This window comes from Schistocerca piceifrons, chromosome 1 (assembly GCF_021461385.2).
Source record: "Schistocerca piceifrons isolate TAMUIC-IGC-003096 chromosome 1, iqSchPice1.1, whole genome shotgun sequence".
Lineage (NCBI taxonomy): Eukaryota > Metazoa > Arthropoda > Insecta > Orthoptera > Acrididae > Schistocerca > Schistocerca piceifrons.
Window position 1 is genome coordinate 630,502,106 of NC_060138.1, and position 23,637 is coordinate 630,525,742.

A 23,637-nucleotide genomic window follows, 5' to 3' on the forward strand; every position below is an offset into this window, starting at 1 on the left:
GTTTTTCTGGTTTGTACCCTTTACATTTAAATAATGTTTAACTTTAATATTTTGAGCTACAGTACTATTGCTCCATCAAAGATGGCATTTACTCTGTGTTTGAGCCTGACTCCCCATTGTGTAAAATCTTTATCAATATCTCTAATACCTTATTCTCCTGGACGACAATAGTCAGTTAATTTAAAATACAGCCTTCTAAGCCAAAAATCAATTAACAAAACAAATTAGTACAGAACACTGACAACTGTATGCTTTTCCTTTATAATAATTACAGAGTATAAAACTTTCAATAGCCAATATCATATAAATACATCTTTATTTTCAACAATTGGTTTTGACAGATTTTGCTGTCATCTTCTGGTCTGTAAAACTGTGCATATACAGGGAAAAATCTCTCCTATCATGACCTACGAGATAATATTTGAGAAAAATGTTTTTTTTTTGTCTGACATGACAAGAAACAGAAATGGAAACTACATTTACATACGTTCAAAATTTTTTGACGTTACGTAAATGTTCTGTTTCTTGTAACGTAAAAAAAAAATTTTCTCACATATCTGGCGTAAATCATGTATATGCACTATGTTACAGACCAGAAGATGACAGCAAAATCTGTTAAAACTGGTAGCTGAAAATAGATAAATCTTTATGTGATCTTGGCTATAGAACATAGTTGCCTAGTGAAACAGATCACTCTTCTTCATTTCTCAGCATGAGGAAATTCAATAACATTGTTATCATCATCTTTGTCATCCTTAAGGAGTTAATGTCCTGAAGAGTGAGTATAAGAATTCTAAGATCCTTAAAAATGCTTCTGCAAGATGTATAGCTACCTGTTTCACATGGTATTTTTACTGCTCACACCTAGTGAAAAAACATTTTATTCACTTTATGTGCACTGCACCGAAGTAAGATAACAAGGAGTGAAAATACACAAAATAAACAAACATTCTTGTCTTTAGGTGATCACAATGAGAGATGCTGAGCTCTTTGAGTAGAGTATCTAAAATTGACTCCATTTTAACATTTAACCAATTGGACACAAAGGAATTTCACACACAGTTTTCCATTTAGTGTATGAACTTAATGTCTGTTTCTGGCACTGACATGTCATTATCATTTGTCTGAAATTGCATTATATAAGTGTTTGTGTGCAAAGTTATCTTCACTCATATTTAACACAAGGAAGTTATAAAATCACAGGTCAAGAGGAGGTTATTAATAATATTGCAAATTTTAAAAACTATCAACCTGGTGATGATATAAAACGTGATCACATCATGTTTACAAGGAGATGGGATGAAATACACTCCTGGAAATTGAAATAAGAACACTGTGAATTCATTGTCCCAGGAAGGGGAAACTTTATTGACACATTCCTGGGGTCAGGTACATCACATGATCACACTCACAGAACCACAGGCACATAGACACAGGCAACAGAGCATGCACAATGTCGGCACTAGTACAGTGGATATCCACCTTTCGCAGCAATGCAGGCTGCTATTCTCCCTTGGAGACGATCGTAGAGATGCTGGATGTAGTTCTATGGAACGGCTTGCCATGCCATTTCCACCTGGCGCCTCAGTTGGACCAGCGTTCGTGCTGGACGTGCAGACCGCGTGAGACGACGCTTCATCCAGTCCCAAACATGCTCAATGGGGGACAGATCCGGAGATCTTGCTGGCCAGGGTAGTTGACTTACACCTTCTAGAGCACGTTGGGTGGCATGGGATACATGCGGACGTGCATTGTCCTGTTGGAACAGCAAGTTCCCTTGCCGGTCTAGGAATGGTAGAACGATGGGTTCGATGACGGTTTGGATGTACCGTGCACTATTCAGTGTCCCCTCGACGATCACCAGTGGTGTACGGCCAGTGTAGGAGATCGCTCCCCACACCATGATGCCGGGTGTTGGCCCTGTGTGCCTCGGTCGTATGCAGTCCTGATTGTGGCGCTCACCTGCATGGCGCCAAACACGCATACGACCATCATTGGCACCAAGGCAGAAGCGACTCTCATCGCTGAAGACGACACGTCCCCATTCGTCCCTCCATTCACGCCTGTCGCGACACCACTGGAGGCGGGCTGCACGATGTTGGGGCGTGAGTGGAAGACGGCCTAACGGTGTGCGGGACCGTAGCCCAGCTTTATGGAGACGGTTGCGAATGGTCCTCGCCGATACCCCAGGAGCAACAGTGTCCCTAATTTGCTGGGAAGTGGCGGTGCGGTCCCCTATGGCACTGCGTAGGATCCTACGGTCTTGGCGTGCATCCGTGCGTCGCTGCGGTCCGGTGCCAGGTCGACGGGCACGTGCACCTCCCGCCGACCACTGGCGACAACATCGATGTACTGTGGAGACCTCACGCCCCACGTCTTGAGCAATTCGGCGGTACGTCCACTCGGCCTCCCGCATGCCCACTATACGCCCTCGCTCAAAGTCCGTCAACTGCACATACGGTTCACGTCCACGCTGTCGCGGCATGCTACCAGTGTTAAAGATTGCGATGGAGCTCCGTATGCCACGGCAAACTGGCTGACACTGACGGCGGCGGTGCACAAATGCTGCGCAGCTAGCGCCATTCGACGGCCAACACCGCGGTTCCTGGTGTGTCCGCTGTGCCGTGCGTGTGATCATTGCTTGTACAGCCCTCTCGCAGTGTCCGGAGCAAGTATGGTGGGTCTGACACACCGGTGTCAATGTGTTCTTTTTTCCATTTCCAGGAGTGTATTTAGGTGCAGATGAACTAAATAATAGTTTCATAAATTCTGGGGAATTAGCTATAACAGATGAAAGAAATTTAGAGGACAATGAAGTTAGTCTTCCCAATTTGTGGGAAACAGAGTTACGAGTAGACTTGCCAAAATATGGATGGAGAACTATTTATCGTAAGGATATACTGAATTTAGTCAAATCACTGGGCAACTCCAGAACTGAGGACATCTATGGTTTTTCTAATTTTATCAGAAAGAAAATAATAGACACTATATGCAGTCCACTGTCTTATCTAATCAATAGGATGTTTACAGAAGGAACATTTCCAGACTGCCTTAAACTGACAATTGTATTGTTCCACAAAATTTCGGGAGAACTGCCGGATGTTTGCAACTTCCCACCACAATATTTTGGCACAGAGTCTTCTGGCAATCTTCAGGTGATACTGGCGAAAACTCCCTGATCTCTGGTATTTAGGGCCCCTCCAGCACATGCGTGGTGGATTCACTTGGCATTACACGTGCGCTATTTGAGCGTGTTCGATTCTGATGCGCCGCGTGCCATCCGTGGTGAAAACTCGCTGCATCGATATCAATTTGATTGTCATCCTGCGATCAAATTGATATCCATGCGGTGAGTTGTCACCACGGAGGGCGTGCGGCACAGCAGAGTCGAACACGCTCAAGTAGCGCACGCGCAACGCCAAGTGAATCCACCACGCATGTGCCGTAGGGGCCTTTGTGGAACAATATGTACGCCGGGAAAGTTTTAAATCTCACGATAATTGTATTGCCTGAATTTAAAACAGGAGGCAGAAATTCACCCCAAAATTATGGACCCATTGCAATAGTACCTATAATATCCAAAATTATTGAAACACTAATGAAAGACCAATTACATGTTTTTTTTTAGTCTTACAACCTCTTAAATAGGGCCCAATATGGATTCTGAAGTGGGCCATCAACAATAAAGGCATTTCAGGAAGTTTTATGACCAATATTACATGGTTTTGAAAATAGGGAACACACCTATGCAACTTCAGTAGCTTTAACCAAGGCATTTGACACTGTCGCAAATAGCATTTTAATTAAAAATCTTGAAAAACGTGGAATAACTGGTAATGTATGCCGATGACACAACTTTTACCATGTCACATAGTGATGCGAATGTTGTCAAACAAATGAGCAACTCAATCATGGAAAAGGCAACTCAGTGGTTCCATGAAAATAGACTGTCATTACATAAAAACAAAACTGAACACATCCTCTTTCCCCTTAGAGATATTAATAATGGACCAAATGAACTCAGACATTCAGTAAAATTGTTGGCATATATCTAGATACTAAATTATGCTGGAATACCCACACAGAAGAACTGTGCAGAAAGTTGGCAAGGATTGAGTCACTAACGAGTGCATGCTCCTGGCATATTATGCCTTTTTTCATGCACATTTGCATTATGGAATGCTTCTTTGGGGTAACTCTGTTGGGGCAAAAGATGTCTTCCAGTGGCAGAAGAAGCCATTAGATGTATTTTTGGCTTGAGCAAATTACCTTCTTGCAGACAGTACTTTATTGGGCACAAAATACTTACAGTGCCCAGTCCATACATACTCAAAGCACTTATGCAAGCCAAACACGTATGAAAGCAGGTCAGATGTGCACTCATATGAAACAAGAAACAGAAACTTATGAGACATTCCTTGGTCGCGTTTGAGTAAAGTCCAAAATTATTTTGTACATGCTGGCTAAGCATTTTTTAACACTATATCACATGGCACAAGGGAATAGCATGAAAATAAATTTAAAATGGTGGTAGAGATATGGCTGAAAGACAAAGCATTCTACAGTACAAGTGAATCCATACATAATGAAAAAATATGATGTTCTTTCATATAATGATAATATATTACTATTTTATATAATGAAAAATATGATGCTCTTTTATTATAAACGTGATTGTGAACTAACAAAATTGTAACTTATGATATACATCAAAATTTGTCTGTGCAACCAGTGTAACAAAACTAATTATGGATGAGCACAAGATATGCTATATTTATGTAATAATATCTATATATGTTAACCTTTTGTATAATCATTTGTATAACCATCTGTAGAATTATGTACCTACCTTTTGTATAATTTGTGTAAGCAACTGTATAATTACGTAACAATTTACGATGCCTTATACAACACAACAGTTGTCTACAGGCAAATAAATCCAATTCACTTCTGTTCAAGAATAGCACATCATCTATTAATAGGTACAAATTTATCGATAGCAATGTCTTGTATTGGTCGGGTGGTCTACTTTCATATTGAAAGCTGTGAGATGACGGATATTTGTACAGAAAATTCTAATAATCAAGGTATATTATTGGTTCTCATAAACCAAAGTTATCAAGTTTTGAAATTTTTATGGCAGTTCAATAAAAAATTGAAAATAAACACAAATCCAGATTTACAAAAGTTGTCAGTACTACACTAACAGTTTCACTGCTGACATCTCATTTCCAATCTTCTCTAGCACATTTCACAACTTCCTAAAAGTTATTGTATTCCAGAGTAAACTCTTGTTTTTAACTAAAAATTCAAACAATATTTTTTTCTGTTTAAAATTGAATCATATGTAACCAAAGCTATTTTCTGCCCTGTAAAGAGATTTGATACTATAACATCAGATCTTTCATAAAACAATAGCACTGCAGGGGTGCAGCAGTGTTAATGTGGTAATGAAAAGAAGTACAACAATAAATATGCAACTGATTTTATGTATTATAAATTCTATTATTAAAAATATATAAAACTGTACATGCAATATGAACAAAATAAATACAGTAATTGTATTTTTTATGAAATTTGAGTTGTTCAAATTAAATGTTAGGAACTACAGTCTTACAAGGACATCACATGCCAATTGGATTTTTGTAAATTTTTATATTTAGAGTAGGTGAAGCTTGGAACTCAAATATCAATTGATCAAAGCAGTTCAAAAAAATAATTTGTAATGTCGTTTTTAAATTTAAACATTGCTGATTATCAATTTTTATAAAAGATTGGTAATAAGAATTTATATTTGCTATAAAAACTGGATTTTGTAAGTGATATGTCATTAGCAATAAGAAAAACATGAATTTTTCATAAAAATGAGACATATATATGTGTTAACCAGCATATATCTGACAACTTTTGTATTTAAATGACATAGGTATTTGAAAAAAAAAAGGAATTACAAATGAGAGCCGATCAAGCAATTAATCTCAATGTTATTGATTGTTTCCCCATCTTTATGTATTTTACACTTCGTGGAAGTTTTTGAAGAACACACAACTTCGTTTAAAAATTTGAAACTGTTGGGAATCAAACCCAGGCCCCCTACACAGCAGGCAAGCACACTACCGTGCTTCCTGTAGAAAAATTGACCTTAATTTAGCATATTAATGATGATCAGAAAACTTCAAAATCAATTTTCTTGACCATTTTTGTGTGTGTGTGTGTGTGTGTGTGTGTGTGTGTGTGTGTGGCGGGGGGGGGGGGGGGGGGTGGCGGGGGGGGGGGGGGGGTTGCACACTGAACTGCTTTGGCAAATTGATATTTGAGTTCTGAACTTCATGTACCACAAATATAAAAAGTTAGGAAAATCCGATTGGCACGAGGTCTCCTTGTCAGTGATTCTTCCAATAAATATTATACTACAAGTAGACATTTTAACTCCACAACTAACTAATTAACTGATGTTGAGGGTAATAGCCACATCAAGAAACTGGCAGTGTCTTTTATATTTTAATTAAAAATATGGTCTTGAGAGGTGGGAGGAGAGTGGGGACTGCACAGGGCACCAGGCAAAAGTCCTGGTTCCTGAGTAGATAAATACTGAACTAAACAGGACAGAAGAAATTTAAAGAAATGGAAAGCACATAGGAAAATTTGTCATTCAGTGTCACAGCAATTTGAATTTTGTTTGTAATGTTTCACCAATTAAACCTATTTCATCCCATGTCTCTTTTCCATAATGCCGAAAAAATTATATTTCTGAGTAGATTTTCTTTTTATTTTCATAGATTTTTGTCTGCTCTCTGAACCATAAGAGGCGACCACTCACTTTGAAACCTTGATATTGTCAACTTTTCCATGTGGTGTCCATCCCAAACAACAAACAATTTATCTAAAGACTTTACACATCTTTTATGTGCTTTTTAGTTTCTTTTTTCACTTCAATAAGTGTCTGGACAGAATTTAACTTATCCATTATCTTTCATCAAATACTGCAGTATAAGCTGCATGTAAAACAGGTAGGCCTAATTATAAAGTGGCCGTACCTTAACAGAAAATTTTTAAGTAACTTAATGTAACATTTATTCATGAGGTTATATTTGTTAATGAACACATCCATTCAAAATAACGTACACGTCAGAGTCCAAGAATTTCATTCACACTTCATAATTACACAAAAGAAAAATACTAAACAACTGTTCTTCATGATGTTTTGATCAGCTATGATACTTGAGGATCAATATCAATTAGTTACTAAAGTTACATATAATATTTGATCTATTTTTCAACTTTAAAATTTTATTTATATTTGGCTTTAGTATAAGTTAGCAAATGAAGTATAAAAAATTGTTGCATGTTGTAATATACATATGTAAGTCCCATCTCTAGCTACTGAGTTTCAGATATATCAAGCTGCCAAAAATTATGGTAACAAAGACAAGTGAATGCAACAGTTTCATTATCACAGACTATAGATCAGTTTGCATGGTCTGGTGACAGAGGTTCCATCCAAGTAAGCAACACTCTCAAGCTGCTTTCAGCATCTGTCGGACCACAGCCAAACAATTACTTAAAGAGGTGAACATGGTAAAGACCTGTGAAGATAACAATAGTTTAGTTCACTTCAAAAGAGAAACAAAATACATATTTTGTAATAAATCAGTATAACAACTAAAGAAAATAAAGTGTTGTTGTAAAGCAAAGAATCATCATATAGGTTAACTCTTAAACAGAAGATAACAGCAACCAACCACTTTTTATAATGCTATTTATTTATTTTTTTAAATAGCACTGTTAGCGGTTTCAAACTGAAAGGTTCATCATCAGATGGCTTGTTCAGGTTAAGATACATTTTACATTAGTTTTCTCTTTTAGTTTTCCCAAATGATGAAATTTCCTTGGGGCGATGGTGCCCTACAACCAAAACAAGATATGAGAAAATGTCTATTTCACTGTAATTGTGCCTCACAACAATTTTAAATGATGTGAACAAATTATTGAAGTGAAGATGTTTTGGCCACTCATTGAAAAATCTGCACCGTTACATTCTAGTGCTGATTGCTTGTGTTCATGCAGCGCAGACTGTATGAAGCACTTTCTTTATATATGGTGCTTCATGCAGTCTTTGCTGCTGTATGAACACAAGCAGTCAGCACTGGAATGTAATGGCATGGATTTCAACGTAAGTGACCAAAACATCTTCCCTTTGATAATTTGTTTGCATCATTTAAAATCATTGTTACGCATAATTACAGTTAAATAGACACTGGCTCATATCTTGTTTTGGTTGTAGGGCACCACTACCCCAAAAAAATTTCATGTTTTTAGGAGAACAAAAAGTGAAAACTAATGTAAAATGAATCTTAATGTGAACAGGCTGTCTGATGAGCCTGTCAGTTTGAAACTGGTAACGGCATTATTTAAATAAATAACATTATAAAAAGTGGTTGGTTACAGTTATCTTCTCTGTAAGAGTCAACTTATATTTTTTACACAGCCACGGGCTCAGGCTGTCAGTTTTCGACAAAATAGCCCAAAGAATCACCATTTTGGTAACTTTTACAAGTAGTCTTCATTGGTATAACTGCTTGGGGTTTGTCACTGCAGTTGTATATGTGCCCTTTCTCTCCAGTTGTAACAAGGCAAAGCCGTGATATACAGCTGAATCATTTGTTATACCAAAATATCAACACACACTCAGTAAAGTTTTATTGAATCAAATGCTAATCACATTAGCTTAAGATCATATATTTTAAAACAAGACGACTGCCAATACAACAAATGTCAAAACATCAGATCTTGCTCTTGTAGAAATGGCAGATAAGGGAACATGAACAAAATTTGGAATCAGCAATTATGGAAAAACAAAATGGCTGACACCTACAGATGAAGAGTGTCACATGCAGTATGACAGCAACAGCTGAGCTTCAAATCTTAGCTTACCAATAAGCTTGTACAAGCATCTGTTTGTACCTGAAATAGGTTGAGCTCACACGACGTATGCTCACATGATCGGTCCAAGATAGTGAATGATTTGCATAGAGGTGAAATTTTATGCACTTTGCATGCTGCATTGATAGAAAACATGCTAATATAATTCCTACAGCTGCAATTTGGTCATTTTATTTTAAATACGAACCTATCCACCCAATGGTTTTATGTGCTTTCCACAGCGGATGCAAATTATGGATTTAATGGAATTGGTTTTGGTACAATGGCAGAATATCGGGTGGAGCTGTTCTTCAGCATATAATTTTTTTTAGGAGATTTGCAAGTCACTGAATATTTCAGAGAGTCAAATGCCACAGCCAGTTTGCAAGAACTGCCTTATGTATTTATACAACATGACACGTTTTCCTTTGATGACTGATATGCTAAAACCATCTGGTGTATCCCCCTTCATCTTTGTCTACCCTCCCCCTCATTACAGGTGGATCTTTCTCATTCTGGAATCTGAGTGACCTTCCTTCTCAACTTTTCCCAACACAACCCTCTCTCCTCCCTGACAAAGGAACTACTAATTCCATTCCATTTTCCATTGGTAGTAATGTATATTTCACTTCCTGAAGGTAAGTCTATCTCATAATATATCCTGCCTGCAAAAAAAAAAAAAAATGAAGCACCCAGAACATACGATGGAAATAAAATGAAACCTCATGGGTTGAGAGGGTATGTGGTGATTACAAAATAGAGTCAAATTTACAAAGAACTTGGCAATATGACTCCCACTTATCAGTATGATACTGCACCCTCTCTGTCTTGGACATACGCACTGATCTGGTTGAGAAGGGTTTAATTAAGCTGTTGTATCCTCCCATGAGGTGAGCTCGTTCACAACAGTTGTAATTGGTCCTTGATATCCTAAATACTGGCACTGGTACAGAGCTGATGTCTGAGCTGCTCCATCACTTTTTAATGGGGGGCCGATCTGGAGATCTTACTGGCCATGGGAGTACTTCAACATCATGCAGATGTTTCATAAACACATGTGCCATGTGTGGAGAAGCACTGTTCTGTTGAAAAATGACACCATGATATTTCCAGATGAGAGGTAACACATAAGGATACAGGATGTCTGTCACGTACCACTGTGCCTTCAGAGTTCCCTCAATCACTACAAGCCATGACCTGAAATCATGATCAATGGTTCCCCACAACACAACACCAGGAATAACACCACTATGTCTCTCCACAACAAAGGAAGAATTGGACCACTCTCCAGGTCATCGCCCTACTTGCTGATGATGTGGGGTAGTGCAGAGTTGCAATTCATCACTGAGCACAATGCGACATCATTCTTTCACTGTCCTTGCCTCCCAGTTTCAGCATCAACCCAAACACAGCCATTTCTATTATGGCGCTAACAACAGCCTAGTCTGACTGCTGCTAGTCTCCAACCAATGGTATGGGATGACTCAGAATGCTCAGGCAAGTTCATTACTTTTTCTCAGATGGCAGTCACAGACACGAGGGAGTTACAATGCGCTTGGTGCACAATATGGTGATCCTCCATTATGGCAGTCAGACATGGCCGACCAGAACCTTGAAAACAAGTATGTCTGCCATCATACTCTTACACAGTCTAACACTGGCTGGGCCACAGTCTCACTGATTGCCCCACAAATCTGGGTATTGTAAGATTTGACCAACCACCAACAACGAGTCTCATTTCAGATTCTGTTAGGTGCCCCTAAATATGTCTGACAGGAGTATGTGGCACATCACTCATATACCACACCTAGCATGGCCTGCTGTAGTTCTGCAGCTTGACTGGGGTAAGGCGTAGTGTCAGGTGTAGGAAGAAGGCAGGTGTGGTGGGGAATGTGGTGTTGGAGAAGGGCGGGGGTGGCTAACAGTTGGTACATCTATGAAACCCAATTGAAAATGTTATGGCATCTTGAAACCATCAGTAAATGAATATAGTGAATGCGGTTCATATTCCATAAAATCTTCCTAATGAAAAATAATAAATTGGTTTTACAAAAAGATGACACTTACCTGTGGACTAAATAAACACCTGCTCACTGGCCAGACTATCAGCAAATGGTTTGACAATTTCACGTGTTGTAAAATAAAAAACTAGACCAAATGTAATAGAAATTGGAAGAGCAGGCAATGCCTTCTTGAAAATTGCAAGCAGCAACAATGTGAGACAGAGGCCCTGCAAAATGACAAAAAATAAGCACATTTCATCAAATAAATTGATAAGTATGCAGTACATAATAAAAAGTTTTGTTTCTACCCATTTCACCTGCATAAGGAGCACAAGATGAATGGCTGCTTAAATTTATCTGAGCATGCTGTAATTAGTCTAATTTTACCTCTGCACTTCCCACTGATGCCTGTATGTAATCTATTACTAGAATCCTCACTTAAGATCATCCCTGTAAATCATTATATGAGATACTGAGTACATGAATTTGTTTGTGAAACTTCACATTTGTATATATATGTTAAGTATGCTACTAGGTATCAAGCCATAAAATGGAAAACAGGCAACTGCTCATCTAAATAAATATGCTTGGAAAGCTACACACACACTACCTCTGGACTGCCAGAATCCTTGATCATAGGTCATTAAAGTTTGACATCGGACATTAAAGTTTGACTAACTTTGCTGTCCAGAACCATAGTCTAAGGTTTCAAACTTTCTCAGAAAGATAATTTTAATTGTAGTAATTGTGACTGATGCCTTTTGACACAGCCACCAACCACACAGCAGAGTGCTGCAGGTTGCTGTTCTGCCAAAGGCACCTGCAACTTGACTGCAGCACATCACACCTGCAGCAGCTGTTGCGGTATAGCCGGCCGGGGTGGCCGAGCAGTTCTAGGCACTACAGTCTGGAACCGCGTGGGCGCTACGGTCGCAGGTTCGAATCCTGCCTCGGGCATGGATATGTGTGATGTCCTTAGGTTAGTTAGGTTTAATTAGTTCCAAATTATGGGGGACTGATGACCTCAGAAGTTAAGTCCCGTAGTGCTCAGAGCCATTTGTTACGGTATATGGTGATGCCACATCTGCAGGGTACAGCACTTTTATCACTGGCACTAGCTCACATCTGCAAGCCACTTGATATTATCTAAGTATCCTGGTATTCTTCTGCCACATGGATTCATAGCATGCAGCCCAACTGCTCACAAACAGTCAATGTCGGGAGTTCACAGTTAATGTTCTCTGGACAAGGAACTGACTGCGTAAGTGGTCCCACAATCCCAGTTCTATTCACCACAGCACAGCGCACACTAGTCAGAGCCTACAGCCTCATATACATGTCCAAACTACTGAGTCTTTGCAAGTGCTTCAACCACAGACTACACTCACATGAGGGCATTTCTGGGCTATATTAATGCTACCCAATTTAGGATTGACAGTATACTTAACTCAGTGGTTACTTTAGCATAATGGTGCAACAGACATTCATTCAAGAAACTGTCACTGTGTTTGGATGTGAACCTTTATCAGATCCAGACAATCTTTAGTGGTATTACTTTTGAAGCTGTTAGCCGTTTTACTTCTTAAGGTACTGTGTAATACAGCTCTATTGTTCTTTTGGCTACCTGGGCACATCTATCCATTGCAGCATGCACATCCCACAATGGGATTCAATAGTGAGATGAGGATAAGCTTGTTTTCTGTAATGCTCTAAACAGTTGTGATGAGGGTACAGTTTTTAGCAACAACTGTTTTGGTTATGGAACTTCGATCTGTGTGTCTTTGTACTCAACTGGGTAGCCTTCCCCTCTGTTTTCATGCCTCCTCCATGTGATATTTTTTATGGTTGTGGTAGACCAGTTGCTGTTGGGTGTTTTCTTTGTCTTATTTGTTTTTTTGGTGTCCCTTTCTTACATTCTGTAGCACTGTGCCCAGTTGATTTCACTATCGGTTGTTTTTGAGTTACACGTGATCACTGCATCTTTTGTACTTTCCAGTCCTTTGTTAACACAGTTTTCTGTGAGAGACATTGCTGTGTGTGAATTACCTGTTATTTACTAGTTTCTATTATGTCAGAGAGAACAGCTCTTCATTTGTGTGTGCCCAATTTTTGCTCTATCATATTCCATGATTAAATGTCACATTATTATTTATTTTGCTTGTTCCTGTATCATGATGGTGCACATTATTTCCATTTCTTAAGGTGTTTTGTTCAGTTACGTGCTAGTACTGTTAACATGGGGACCATCATGCCCCTGCACGCTCCCACAGGCAGCACACCATGTTCCCCACCACTACCAGCGTCTTCCCCATGCCTACCTTGCTATGCCTCCTCCACCCCACCCCATGCGTCCTCCTTACCCCTATCACTCATCCCAACAGACTGCTACTCACATCAGATACAGCCACAGAAGGGCCTGAGTGGCCAGAGACAGTGGCCATGTGTGTAAGAGTTGTGTTTGTGTGACTGTGTATGTGTATGTTCTCTATTTCGGAAGAAGGACTTTGTCTGCAAGCTTATACACTGAGGGTGCCAAAAGTCACAGGTTACCTCCCAATATTGTGTTGGACTTCCTTTTGCCTAGTGTAGTGCAGCAACTCAATGTGGCATTGACTCAACAAGTCATTGGATGTCCCCTGCAGAAATAATGAGCTATCCATAATTCCAAAAGTGTTGCTGGTGCAGGATTTTGTGGATGAACTGACCTCTCAATTATGTACCTTAAATGTTTGATGGGATTCATGTCAGGCAATTGGGTGGCTAAATCATTTGCTCGAATTGTCCAGAATGTTCTTCAAACCAATCGTGAACAATTGTGGGCTGCTGACATGGTGCATTGTCACTCATAAAAATTCCATCGCTGTTTGGCTGCAAATAGTCTCCAAGTAAACGAACATAACCATTTCCACCCAGTGGTCAGTTCAGCTGGACCAGAGGACCCAGTCTGTTCCAAGCAAACACAGCCCACATCATTATGGAGCCACCACTAGCATGCACAGTGCCTTGTTGACAAACTGGTTCCATGGCTTTGTGAGGTCTGTGCCACACTTGAGCCCTACCATCAGCTCTTATCAACAGAAATCAGGACTCATCTGACCAGGCCATGGCTAATCCACTCATCTAGGGTCTAACTGAAACAGTCACTAGCTGAGAAGAGGCACTGTAGGTGATGTCGTGTCATCACCAAAGGCACTCGCATTGGTTGTCTGCTGCCAAAGTCCATTTAAGCCAAATTTCACTACATTGCCCAAGGAGACATTCATCATACAGTCCACATTGATTGATGCAGTCATTTCATGCAATGTTGCTTTTATGTTAGCACTAGCAACTCTATGCAAATGCCACTGCTCTCATCATTAAGTAAAGGCTGATGGCCACTGCACTGTCCATGGTGAGAGGTAATGCTTGAAATTTGGTATTCTCGGCACACTATTGGCACTGTAGATCTCAGAATACTGAATTCCCTAATGATCTCTGAAATGGAAAGTCCCTTGTGTCTAGCTCCAACTACCATTCCAGATCAAGTCTTACTCATTGTGCAGCCATAATCACGTCAGAAACCTTTTCACATGAATACCTGAGTACAAATGACAGCTCCGCCAATCCACTGCCTTTTATATATTGCGTGTGCAATACCAACCCCATGTATATATGTGCATATTGATGTCCCATGACTTTTGTCACCTCAGTGTACATTTTAGCAGTCTTCTCATTGTGCCTGTCAGCAACTCAGTGCCTTCTCTATGTGGTGAGTAGCAATCTATCGTCTCCATATTCTTGTCAAATAATACACCCTGATATGGCAAATGAAAATAGAGAATTATTGCCCAGGCTAAGAAAACAATAAGAATGTTCTTAAGCAGAAGGTAGTGGTACTGAAAGACTTTTTCAAAGTAATATCAAAACTGACCTCAGAATAAGTTACAACACACCTGAAGACAGAAATCTCTGCACAGTCAGTGCCCAAGTCACCTGGAGAGGTTAAAAAACTACAGATGAGATGCATCAGTGACCACAGACCACTTATTAGGCTTTCCACCTTTGTGAAGAAGCATAACTCAAGATGCACAATAAGGCATACTTGTACCTTCAATGGTAAATATGTGGAGTGTTAATAGAATCAGATCTCTCCAAAAAATGGAACAACAGTACACATGAAGTGATCACAACAGCTAGTAGTAACACTATCCTATACAATCAACGAATACATACTGACCAAACAGTTGCAGTTAAGAATGGTGATATTTTGTATGTCAGCCTTATAAAAGATCATGGTTCTTAACATTTCAGTCCCATAGGATGGGCATATTAATGGAAAAGCCTATCAGAAGAAATTGAAATTTAAGGATCTGAGCATAGAAGTCAGTTGAATGCAGAATGTTAAAAGCTGATCTCTTTGTTGCCCTGAGGTCAGTACCATATAAACTGAAGAGTGGTCTGCCTAGAATCTGAGACTGTAGTAAAGACAAAGACAATGAAACACAAGTAAAGTACTGTTAGGATATGGACACATCTTGCATAAAGTATTGTAAAATGGCAACAGGTGTTCGAAATATTCCTGTATGTGAAACTTATTGTTCCTTAGTTACAATCAATATGTACTGCAATTATGTTACAGAAACATTAAATGAATGTATTAACAATCTGCAGAAAATTGTCGGAGATCCACATAAAGAAATTACATATCTCAAGAAAGAAAATAATGAGCTGTGATCAAAGAGTAGCACATGTGGAAATTTGTTAGCTACAAAAGGAAACATAGGCCTTGACAGTAGATCAATATTAAATGGAAATATGACCTTGCTAAACAATTCATTCCAAAAGCAGGACAATAAGTGGAAACAACAAAGTAAGTTTAGTGAATTTTGCTTATCCAATCAAGTTTACACTGTTTTGTCCAACTGCGAACAATGATCATATTACAAAAGCAAACGAATTTTGTGAACAACATAGAAAATGAACAACATTCTCCGCAAAACGAAGTGCCACTAAAAAAGCCAAGAAATCTTCCAATCCTGTTGAAATAGATACAGAATAGTGTGTTACGCAAGAACATTAATGCTGCTATAATGAGTTCCAGTCAATGACACATTCAAGTATTCTGAAAAAAAAAAATAAATAAATAAATACCATGTGTGTAGGATACCTTACAGAATGTGGGCACCAGCCTCAGTACAATATCCAATTCAAATATTGTAATTATAATCACAGGAACGAGTGACAGCTAAAAACAACAGCCAGAAAATAATAAATGATTTAAGAAGGATATTATCAGGCATTATGCCAAAGCAGATGTTTATAGTTGACACACCAGTTACACATCACTTCACAAATTGGTCATGTGTAAATATAGAAGTAATGAAGGCAAATAAATGTCTGCATAACTTGTGGTCGAAATTCAAAATTCCACCATTATAAAAGCAACAGAATTTTGTAGGGAGTGTTATATTCACGTGAATAACTTCCGACGAACAAAACTCTCAGAACTCATCTCCAAACCAACAAGAAGCAATGGTCAGTCTACTAGTATTACCTCTCAGATATAGCAAAAATTTCAATGTTACACCATGTTTTGCTGCAGCCTCAAACAAAAATTCCACCATTTCATGAGCAGACCTAACACTGTTGAAAGTAAGGATAGCGGCAGTAGCAAGAGTCCCATTGCTAACAAAACCTATAGATCGAAGTGTAAAAATACAACAACCATAAATGATATCAGCTCCTTACCTGTCCTAGAAACTTCTAACTATCCACCAAACAGCTCTAAATCAAGAAATACCCTGAACTGTCATCCAACCAACTTCAACTATACACTAAGGAATTACAGACCTTTGATGTGAGCGGGCATTGATTGAAATCAATGCGGAAAGTTGAAAATTTGTGCTGGACCACTATTTGAAACTAGGTGTCTTGTTTACTAGGCAGATGCTCTCACCAGTGAGCCATCCAGATACAGTGGTCATGGCAACTGCATTGACTACCCTAGTAAGCCTTCTGTCAGACCCAAATTCTCAACTTATCCACACACTACAAATGTGGTCCGCCTTTCTCATTATCCTCATTACTCATCGCATTCAACTATCATTAACATATTAGTGTGAAGCAGGACAATATGTAAAGCTTGCTGGACAATCTGATAAGAGTGCTACAGCATCACTACTTTGCAATTCACATCCAAGTGTTTGGCAGAGGGTTCACAGAACCAGTTTCAGACTATTTCTTGCCCATTCCACACTCAAAAGAGCACACTGGAAAAATGAATACCTAAACCTTGCTCTTATTTTTCTATGATTCCCATTTCTTCCTACACAGGGGGGACGTGAACACAATATTTCTACATACAGAGGAGAAAGATGGCGACTGAAATTTTGTGAAAAGATCTCGCCACAAGGAAAAATGTCTTTGTTTAATGATTGCCACCTCAGCTCGCATATCATATGTATGACCCTTCTCTCCCCTATTTTGCAATAATAAAAAATGAGCTGTCCTTCTCTGAACTTTTTCAATGTATGTCATTGGTTAAATCTGGTATACTCCACACCAAGATGAACAAGTGTAATGTAGCCAGTCTGTAGTATACTTGTCACATCTTCTAAGAGTTTTGGTGAAAAAACACAGTCTTTGGTTCACCTTCTCCACACTTTCCAAGTGATGGTTCCAATAAAAGTCTACAGAAACCATCCAACAATACCATTTCAGTTTTACGATTTTCCACCAAACTTTAGAAACCTATGAAATAAACACAATGATTTGGACACCACAATATGTATTAATAAACTGGATGTTTTAGTTATTACTGAAAATGGCATTCTGAAGAAAAAATTATCACTGCACACCCAATAACAATGAATCTTCGTTCTGTTGGTTAGTCTAACAATGATAATTTAAGAAACCATAAATATAACTTTAAGGATAATGCTTCTACATACAGCATGTACTTCACCCCAACTGACAATGAAATAAAATGCGTAGTGAAGGCATTATGCAATTCTATGTCTTCAGGATGTGATGGGCTTAACAGAAATATTTTGAAGTCTTGCATTGAAAACAAATCCGGGCCTCTTTCCATTGCACTTCATCATTTGCATTGGGCCTTTGTCCCACTTCAACACAAGGTCAGCCTTGTTCCTATGGATTTGGAGATGTTAGTGTCAGAGGATGGCCGGATGCCCTTCCTGTTGCCACCCCGTACCCTCTGGGACAGAATTAGTGTACCCCAGCTGTCTCCATCCAGTGTAAGCCATGAAATAGTGCGCACGTTTCAAAGGTCTGCAAGTCGTGTAACTGAAGCAGGATGTGGGGACCAGCCCGGTATTCACCTAGTGGGATGTTGGAAACTGCCCAAAAACCACATAAGAAGCATAAATATTATGGTCAATTAGAAATATTATGCAGTCATGTTAAAACTGAAATAATTCAATATTTCAATGAAACTCACTTTGTCATCACAAAGAAAGCACTGAACACTCGGATAAGATTTTGACACCACAAGACAAAAAAATTCTGAAATACATTGGAACTGATATTGCCACTAAAGAGAACTATGTTGAATTCCTGGGAATAACAATACAAGACACACTTCAGTGGACAGGCTTGTTTATTCTGTGGCAGCAAGCAAACTGGCTGAAAATATATTTGCCATAAATACACTTAGCAAATGTGGTAATGATATCCATGTACTAGAGACTCTTTATCATGTAGTGGTCTTGTCCAGTATAAAAAACAGAATAGAAGAATGGAGTGTCACAACACAAGCAAACCTTAAAAAGTTTCTAAAGTTACAGAACAGGACTGTAAGAATTATTTGCCGTGCAAAGCAAGGACACTCATGGTGTGATTTATTCCCTAAAGCTGGAACATTAACGATCACAAATACGTATGTTTTTAAATTGATCATGCTGCCTCAAACAAATATTGAAAATGTAAATTCTGACCTGCTAAAACACAATACTAGAAACAAAGATCAGCCATAGGACTGCACTGTATCAAAGAAATACACTGCATGCAGGACTGAGGCTTGCCAATGTCTTGTCGAGTTGTCACATCTCTCCCCACTGCAAAATTTAAACTCAGACCAAAAGGAATATTGATTGTCGACTCACACTGCTCATTATATGAGTAACTCAGCTTTGCACAGAATAAAGTAAATTTTATAGAGACTTTATACAAGTACACGTTTCGGAGGAGTGGACGAAGACAGAGACCATATGTGTATGAGTTGTGCTTGTGTGAATGTGTGTGTTGTCTATTTGGAAAGAAGGACTTTTTTGTCTGAAAGTTGACATGTTTAGTAGTCTTTTCATTGTGTCTGTCTGTAACTCAATGTCTCCTCTATGTGGTTAGTAGCAATCTATCCTTTTCATAATAGTGTTGTTACATTTTTGTATTGTCTGTCTGAATAAAAAATAATCAACATATTACTGAAAACTAAAGTAAGTTAAAATTTATTTATCATGATATACCATAGTGGAATATTTAACTTGAAAATGAAAGTTTGGAAAAAATGTTTCCTGCACAGTATATCTTCTCTGTAGCCTTATGCACTGAAGGTAATAAAACTGATATTTTAAATAGAAAATTAAAAAATTTACTGCTGGAACTTAACATGGTCAGCATAGCCTGCTGCAGATGAATCAACTGGATGTTTGCAGTATTATAAATATGTAAGGCACATTTTTGCTGGTAGTCTTACCTTCGAACAGTTATGCACAATCGTCACTTTTGAAAGAATCAGAGGACTATAGCCTTGCAATAGAGTGAAATACAACTACAAATGGATGTCACTGTTGCTATGAATAACAACTAACAATAGTATATCACTACAAGTAGATAGCTTAAGGGCAGTAAAATTCAGGCAACCAAGAAGATTGGAACCAACCACTGAGTATTGCTGAGAGAATGAACATCACATGATGGTGGGAACTTACAATCTGTTGAAAGCACTTATTTGTGTACAAACAATCTTTATTTACGTTCTGTAATATTCATACTTGTCCAATGCTAAATACTTACAATGAGAATTGCGACAAAACAAGCAAGTGTTGTATTCCAGTCTCCATATGATGAAGCTTTCCCAACAAGAACACTGTAGAAAATGAAGTCTCCTAAGCCCAGCTTAACACCTCCTGCAAACAGAAACCACAACTTCCAACTTTATTTCTCACTAAACATGTATACAAAAATGAACAATCATATAAGATAACTAGTAGGTAGTTAATATAACAGCCTTTCCATAAGCAATAATGTGGAACTGGGAAGAGGGGCGAATTTCTTTGGCAGGAAGACATGGCTAAAAAATATTCAGTGGAACTGAAAAATTCATCATCTTCCTTGCAGTGTCTTACAAAAAACTGTAATATTTATGAAAGCCCCTCCCTCTTATTTGAGGCTTTTTGTGAACTTCTTGTGGTAAATATGAAATCCAACGCGTACACAGTTTCATGATAGAATGTGTGGGGAAATTTGTGGAAAAGCAGAAACAGTTTTCATGGTGAATTGTTAGTTCATTCATCTTCTTTTCCACAGGGTGCCTATATTTCACCAAATACAAATGCCCTTTGTGTTTCTCATCCTGTAGTAGTTGTGTTCTTTGTTCAACTGCCAAATCCATGTTTTTCCCACCAGGAAACAAACAAATATGATGGTGAACATCAGCAACTGTCATATTCTGTGCATTTAAGATAAATATGATTAGGTGCCCTTACCTACAGCACTGCATAGATATTTTTTGCATATGTACAGAAATTCTTGAACATCATAATAAACCAATACCAAGCATCATTACTGCTGTTGTCTCAAACAATGGCACCTTTGCTCTGCTAATGAGTAACATTATTTTGAGCTAACTGACAACATTAGAAGAAATATCAAAAGAACAGCACCTCCGAGCAACCTGGAAAAACACAAACCATGACAGGTGGAGAGGGGAAATGATGATATGTGACAATGGGAGGAAGGGGAAAAAGCAGTACCCCAGAGGGAGATAAAGAGCCTAAATGTTGATATAATTTTAAAAAATGGTGTCACACTTTTACTGTTGAATATACTCTTGGAAACGTATGCGTGCGTGGAAGGAGGAGAGATGGCACCTGCGCTTGCATGTGGATGAATGTGTGCACCTCAAACAAAGACTTTGAAATCATAAGACTAAGTGGTCTACATGAACTATGATGATAATAATACTCCTGTAGTGGGGTGACGATGAGAACATTCAAAATCTAGTATGCGCTGAAATTTTGCAAAGAATATTAATGAAGACATGATTAATGTTTATAAAGATAGATTAGGGAGAGAGGGGGAGGAGAAATGGTACCAGACAAAAAAGGAGTCAGAAATAAATAAAGACAAAAAACAAATGTTATGATTGAAACAGGAATACTGTGAAAGGAGTACTGTTAAATACCACTTTTATACTTTTCAAGGGACTTCAAAAACTGTGTAAAATGTGGGGAAACATGAAAGGTGGGAAATTGCTATTTAAGCAGCAACAACTTCATGTAGATCTCCTCCTCCCCATGTTTTCATATTTTGTACATCAAAGTACCAATATCAGACTTGTTTATTATTTAACAAACGTGTTCCTAATTTGGTACTACGTTTAGCCACTAGCATGGCATTTCCTGATATTTTAACACAACAACTCATGTTACTAATCACACACTATAAAATGTCATTTGCTGAAGATGCTGGGCAAAAGCAATTGGATCAAAGCACACTCACTGGAGGGACAGTCACTGCCCCCTCATTGCAAAGCTGATTACAGATTTATAGGTTATAAAAGAAACAAGCATTTAATGTAAACGCTGCGAAGAACATATCAGATGTGTGCGACTGGGTCACACAGAAAAATCAGCTATAGCAGAACACAGCATAAATGAAGAACACACCTTCAACTTCGAAAACACGAAGGTACTGTGCCGAGCATCTGGCTTCTGGGAAAGCATTATCAAAGAATCCATAGAAATAAGGGTTCACGACAATCTGGTCAACAGAGATGAGGGATACCAACACAGCGCAGCATGGAACCCTGCGATAGCGGCAATCCATCGGGAGCGCGCCCGTCAACGTCCTCCGCTGCGGATGCAGACAGATGGCTTACACCGAGAACTGAACGCGGCCGCTGGGGGCGACTGCCATCCCCACCACTGCGCGCACGCCGCTGGTCCACCGCAGCCACTGGAGGTCCAGTGGAGGGGGGCGACTGCGCATATAAATAACCCGCTCTCCAAGAATCTCGACACTTCGCCAGAAGATGGGTAGTATGACACTTCCTGAAACGTCGCGAGATATCAACACTTATCATCCGGCTGGAGACCTGAGAAACCTTCATCAATAGTTTATGCCGGGAAAGCCTACAGTCACATATAAGCATTTAATGTGTTAACACATTGCAGTCGGGCCACAGATACTACTGCAATCCCTCAGAAGTCGTAGACTTTTGCGCCTTTTTTACATGGCTCCTGACCAAAAGGTAATGAAGGAAAGCAAAACCTTTTAACTGATGTGTGTGTTATCATCCTATATCTAAACATTTGTTTAAAGTTTTTTGTAAGATATCATATATTTACAGAATTATTATATTATGAAAATTAGATGATTCAGAGGTAGAAAAAAAGTTTGAAATTGCAAGAAATCAGAATTTATTATAAAATAAATGTACAAAATTATTTCATTGAATTTTTACAACTCTTTTCATTGAGTAAAATTTGTCTTTGTGTGATATTGCTTGAAACAGTCAGGTAGACACAATCCTACATTACATTCTTCACACCACCATCTCGTCTCCCTTCTCACTCGTTTGCCAGTACTCCGTGCGCCCTTCTCAGAGCAAACAATGCAATATCTTGATGCATATTTCTTGCTTGTTGTCGATGGGACGTGAGTGGGGAAATGCCTTGCTGTTAGCCTGTTTGCTGCTGAACCCTGCTTTTCATTTTCGTTGAAAACTTCGCCGGATTTCTCCAGTATTTGTTTTCCCAGGTTCACCATAAAAGTAAACAAGCTGGTTCGTTTGTGAGAGACAGGCCGAAGTTTCTTGTACAGAATGTAAGAATTGACCGCGCACATCATAAATACATGAAAAAATACCTTTTTCCACCATTTCATTGTTCGTCGTTGAAAATAATAGTAGGTCACCAGCTGATCTCCATGATCAACACCAGTTTTATTTTTATTATAATCAAGTATGAGATCAGGCTTCAGTTTTTCTACCATTCCAGCCTTGGATTTTGTCTTAGTAACACTACTTGTCATTCTATGTTTGGTAGAAAGGGCAAACACATCCCTAGTATCTTTCCAGTGAAGTGCTAGCACGGAATTTTTTCTCTTGAATACGATTTCACCTCTTCTTAGTTTATTCTGTTTGAATTCCTGTGGTAGGCCTCTTCTGTTTCTCATTACTGTGCCAACGGCAGATGTGCCCTCATCAAACAACTTTTCAAATAATTTTACAGAAGTATAAAAGCGGTCCATGTACAATGTATGACCCTTACGTAGATAACTGTTGCACAAACGTAGCACCACTGAATCTGCACTGTTGTCTTTTTCACCTGCACCGGTGTACACTTCACAGTTCAAAACATATCCTGTTGCTGAATCACTTAGAATGAAAAATTTTATACCATACCTGCTCGGTTTGTTCTTGATATATACTCGAAATCGAATTCTCCCTCTGAATGAACATAAACCTTCATCAACTGTGAGATTCTCGCCA

General features: G+C 38.8%; 1 protein-coding gene across 2 annotated transcripts in view; it reads right to left on the bottom strand.

Annotated features, from left to right (window-relative positions):
* Positions 1-6,274: 6,274 nt before the first annotated feature.
* Positions 6,275-23,637, bottom strand: part of LOC124804785 (presenilin homolog) — a 104,694-nt gene continuing 87,331 nt past the window's right edge. For both annotated transcript variants that reach the window (XM_047265122.1, XM_047265115.1), the window contains 3 exons: positions 19,938-20,050; positions 10,990-11,152; positions 6,275-7,586 (listed from right to left, as the gene is read on the bottom strand). In XM_047265122.1, the coding sequence (XP_047121078.1) occupies positions 10,997-11,152; positions 19,938-20,050 (269 nt within the window). In that variant the 3' untranslated portion in view covers positions 6,275-7,586; positions 10,990-10,996. The remainder of the gene's footprint in view (positions 7,587-10,989; positions 11,153-19,937; positions 20,051-23,637) is intronic.